The sequence below is a fragment of the Strigops habroptila genome, chromosome 6, assembly GCF_004027225.2.
Source record: "Strigops habroptila isolate Jane chromosome 6, bStrHab1.2.pri, whole genome shotgun sequence".
Classification (NCBI taxonomy): Eukaryota; Metazoa; Chordata; class Aves; order Psittaciformes; family Psittacidae; genus Strigops; species Strigops habroptila.
Window position 1 is genome coordinate 67,259,988 of NC_044282.2, and position 5,121 is coordinate 67,265,108.

General features: G+C 45.5%; 1 protein-coding gene across 1 annotated transcript; it reads right to left on the reverse strand.

Moving 5' to 3' along the window:
• Window positions 1-606: 606 nt before the first annotated feature.
• Window positions 607-5,111, reverse strand: FBXO48 (F-box protein 48). Its single transcript, XM_030489034.2, has 2 exons — window positions 4,626-5,111; window positions 607-3,125 (listed from the first exon to the last, which is right to left on the reverse strand). Exons 1-2 carry the CDS (start codon window positions 4,911-4,913, stop codon window positions 2,964-2,966), a joined length of 450 nt encoding a protein of 149 aa, XP_030344894.1. The 5' UTR covers window positions 4,914-5,111; the 3' UTR covers window positions 607-2,963.
• Window positions 5,112-5,121: the final 10 nt, after the last annotated feature.

Genomic DNA, 5,121 nt, shown 5'->3' on the forward strand with positions numbered 1-5,121 from the left:
GCCTTGTCTAATTGCATAGCTGAGTGTTTAATTCCTCGCATGTTTAAAGAGGTACAGCCATCTGATCTGGACAGAGGTAGAGGCATGACAGATACTGGTGGTTCCTATGCTTGTACGAGAAGGGGGAAAAGCTACAGCTAAGCGTACTCTTCATTAGGGACTGCAGTGATAGAATAAGGGGTAATGGGTTCAAACTTCAACAGGGGAAGTTTAGGTTAGATATAAGGAAGAAGTTCTTTACTGTTAGAGTGGTGAGGCGCTGGGATGGGTTGCCCAAGGAAGTTGTGAATGCTCCATCCCTGGCAGTGTTCAAGGACAGGTTGGGTGGAGCCTTGGGTGACATGGTTTAGTGCGAGGTGTCCCTGCCCATGGCAGGGGGGTTGGAACTAGATGATCTTAAGGTCCTTTCCAACCCAAACCATTCTATGATTGTGTAAGTGCACAGTGAGACAACTCTGTGTTAGGATTTATACCAGAATAATTATTCTATTTAAAAATTGTATCCTGGGACAAATACATGAGAACTGACAGCTGAGGGGCAGGAAAAGAGCAGGAAGAGGGGATAAATGTCTGGAAGTTAGAGACTGGAGGTAACAGGAAGCTGGGTGAGAAGGGTGAAGAACTAGATCCATGCTTGTGCACTTTTCCAGTCTTGTGATTAAGAAATAGGGCACTCCTGAGGTGATGAGAATGTACTGCTACTACTATTTTCTTCTATATTAATTTATATGCACTGTTTTTTTCACTTCTGTCTCTCAAAGTCAGGGTAAAAAGATACTGTGAGCAGGGGTGAGGCAGCACCTTCAGTGGAAAAACTGTTGTGCTTGGGTGTGGTGTGTGTTGGGTTTTTTTATTTGAGCTAACTAGATATAATCTCTGAGCAGAATTACTAATAATAAAGGAAGCAGTGTCTGCAATTCATTGAGACTTGTGCTGCATCCACTATACTTGGCAATGTTCTTTATTCTGTGTTGCATTTGAGCCATGTTTGGCAGCAGGGTGATATCAGAAGCTTCAGTGAATTTTGGGTGCTGCATCCATTTTGGCTAATGTAGTAGTAATCCCACAAGAACAGCATCAACTCTTCTGGCAGTAAAGGGAGATATCATGCATCTTTATACAACCTAGTGCAATGGGGTCTTGATACTGGGACTAACACTTACTTATAAGGAATAAAGTACAGAAGATGTATAAGAAACATTATGCAGTCATTGCATCATGTCACACAATATTGTGGCTGAGAAAGCTCTCTTAATTAGATATGTTACTGGTGATTTAGAAAAGGTACTGGTGCTTATGAACGGAAAGTCTGTTTTAATGGGGAAAATGTAGGAGGCTAAGGGAAGTGGATCGGTTTTGATGAAATCTGTTGAATGTTCCAAGCTAGAAAAGGGAACACAGATAACATACTGTTCTTGGAAGCATTTTAGAACCACCAGTTTCACCTGGCTGTTCTCTTTCTTCCTTGGCCTATAGAGATGGGCACATACAACAAACAGGTTGTGAGCCAACACACTTGCAATAAAGGGGAGGAAAAAATACTAGATATTTTCACCAGATATTCTGCAATGGTTAAATAATGGTGAGAAAATAAAAATGGATAAATTGGAAGCAAGTTTAAACTAATGGTTTGTTTAACCACCAGCATCATTGAACACAAAAAACCTGGTATTGGATGGTAGCCCAGAGGACAGTGATCTGTATTTTCAGAGCAGAACTGCTCTACTGCTCTATCTAGCGTTATTTGGCCATTAAAAGTCAGGGCTGGACCTAATTTAAGTAAGCTCAGTATCCAGTAGGGGCCTGATCTAGCACCATTGAACCTCATGCTCATGACAAGACATTTCTGTCCTTACGTTGCCAGAAGGTCCTCTGCCAAAGTCCACAGTAGTTGATTTGAAATCACTTCACATTAGCTAAGTTTCATAAGCATGGTAGAAATCTTCCTATAGAGAATTGGTCCCAGATTGGTGACTGAATTTTGTAGGAATAATTCAAATAGGGACCTTCAAAGCGTTTTCCCACTGAATTTACTCTTTAGTGCAAAGTAAGTAGGGCAAGGTGATATTCAAATGGAATTGTAGTAAGTTGATTTTGTGGTGACTTTCATGTTGTGTTACGTGACAGGCGACTCGTCTTCGACTAGTGGCGGTTTCTAAAGTCTGTACCAAAAATCAGTGCTGGTAAAGCAGGGTTCACGTGATGGAAGAAAAAACTAGGTTTCTGAATGTGTTTTAGCCTAACTGCAAAAATATATGAAGTTGTGTTATCCCTCATGGTTATCTGAGTTGTTTTATTTAAAGTAGTAAGTTCTGCTCTACTCCTCCTCATGCAAATGACTGAAGTGCAGAGAGGCTCTAAGTTATGTGGCTGCTTCAGTCCTGCCTGGATCTATGAGTTCTAATCCAGAAATCCCACGGCTGGGCAGCGGAAATGCAGCACTGCTGAGCAATGACATTTCCATACTTTAGTGGGTACAGATTCAGAGAAGATCCTTGTGAGGGCTCTATGCGCTGGGGATGTTCAGCCGATCCTGAGGAGGCTGCCTTGTCCTTTTCTTTCCAATATCTGAATTTGCCCCTTCCCCACCCTGCCTTCATGGGCTCTCATGTTGTGCTGCTGGTATAATACGCTTGAAGTCAAACACACTTTTTTTGTTAAAAGTCATCTTTTCCAAAATAAAAAGTGCAAATTGAGAGTACAATCAACATCTTTTTGACAATATAGCAGAACATCAAATTTACAAATATAACAACTGAATATTTAGTCTTACTTAGAATTTTACAGAAAAATAAAATACGGATAAAGTGCAAATAAAAAAAAAAAAAAATTTTTTTTTTTTAAGAAGTTTTCATCATATGTTTGCAAACACAACTGATCTTGAACAGCAAAATATTTACAGTTTGGCAGTCTGCGAGTTGTTGATAGAAGGTTCTTAAGTTGCTAGAACCAGCACTGGTTTCTCATCTCTCGAGTTCTGCTTCCAGGATTTCTCCCCATGTGTCGACGTCCATGGGATACATGCTTTTCTCTGGCAGGCTGTTCTGTGAAGGAATGTTGCTGTATTTCCCACTCAGCCATTCTTGCTTCACTTTGCTTTTCCAGTAGTTTCTCAGTAATGTGATCTGATGGAAAAACAGACAGCTCAAGTCTTGGAAATGAACTGATTTCAGCTGCATTCAATGCAAGTAAGTTTTTGCATTGGAAGAGTAATGCTAGAAAAAGGATTTGGAATGTGTCTTTGGATATCTAGACTAAGCCCAGGAAGGTACACTGCTGCCAAGAAGTAGACCTTGGTCTATTTCCAACTTTTCTGTTCTAAGTTGGGTGGAGAATCACTTCTTGCCTTAATTCTTTTGAGAGTCAAGATGAAAACCCTAAACCAGGAATTCAGCTTCCTCCTTACTCCTTAAAAGAGATGCCTTTCTCTTCCTGTTTAGGTCACTCGTGACCTTTAACTCTTGTCTGGGCTCTTAATGCAGGCCGGCTGGCTTCTTCTCTTCAGCCAACCTTTTAGTGCAAGAAAATGCTGACTCAGTGTGTTTGTTGCTTCTACTTCAAATCCCCACCAGATATCATAGAGAATCACCGCAGGTAGTTCTGGAAATTCCTGTGCAAAAGTAGCAAGATCTGTACATTCAAAAGGCAGCTACTACCTGCTCATGGCTTTGCTTCATACTGAAACACCTCTACTGACATGTGAGAGTCCAGAACTAGGTTGGTTTGGTTTTAGGTTTTTCTTTTTGCTGCTACTTCTCTTTTTACCCCTCCATGGCCCTGCTGCTTGTGAACACATCAGCTAAAATGAGGTGGTCCAGAGTAGTGAAACTTCTCCCTCATCTATCTCAGCTTGCGGGCCATGATCTTCCAGCATGTTCAGCTCTGAACTCCTCAGAGCAGCTGTAACTGGGAATATGTGTGGAGAGAATTTCAAAACAGCTTCTTGGAGCTTCTGCTTGTTCCCTTGTCTCTACCCCAATTTTTTCCCTCCAAGATGTATGTTGCTTAAGGTGTACTGAGGCAGAGCTACCCAGGATGCACTTCTGGAAAGTCATTCCTCACCAGCAGGACTATTTCCATCTAATACAACCAGAGAGCACATACTGCCAAGTGGGGGTATGTTGTCTTCTATCCCCCAGCCCTGCCTACAGGGATGTGGGCTTTCTTCCATGCTAGGACTGTGCAGACCTTGATGTGAACCATAGAATGGTTTGGGTTGGAAGGGACCTTAAAGATCATCCAGTTCCAACCCCCTGCCATGGGCAGGGACTCCTTCCACTAGACCAGGTTGCTCAAAGCCCCACCCAACCTGGCCCTGAACACTTCGGGGATAGGGCATCCACAATATTAGTGCTGAGGCTGTGTGGGGCAGCATGAGGACTAAATGAGGCAAGCTGAGCTGTCCAGATGTGGTCCTGAATAGGAAGCAGGTCAGCCTGGCCTCATCCCTGTGTGTATTTTACCAGATGTCCAGCTGTTGCGATGCACTACTGAGCCACGCTGTGATTACAGCGGTTCTCCCATTACCTTGGGACAGAAGAGCTGTGCTGAAATAATTTCTTTACATACTGCCAATCCCAGAAGCCTCGACGCTGCTGACACGACGTCGCTGGCGTTACATTTACCTTCCAGGAATACCCGTTTCCTCGGTCGCAGTCGATCTCCCGCTGGCACACAGCCCGCACGCTCAAGCAGTGGTGTCTCCAGAGGCGGTCGTTGCTCTCGATGACGCGGTGCCAGCCCTTGCATGTCACGGACGCGTGACACAAGCTCTCAACGTCCAGGCCGCTGAAAATCCGGGAGCTGACCTCCGGTGGGAGGACAGCCACGAAGTCAGCCGGGCCTCCTCCTCCTCCTCCTCGGCCGGCGGGGAGGAGCGCGGGTCCGCCGGCGGCAGCACGCTCCCCGTCCATGCTCGGGGCGGGGAGGGCACCCCCCGTCACCACGGGCGGCTGCGGTGAGCCGCGGCCCCCGGGCCCGGTTCCGCGCCCGCCGGCATGCCGCTGCCGCCTGCCCGCCGCCGCGGGGGGGGGCTCGGTGTGTCCTGGGGAGCCGGTATCGGTGCTTTGGAGCTAATCCTTCCGCTTCCCGGCCCCGCCGCTCCGCGTCATGTGACGGAGC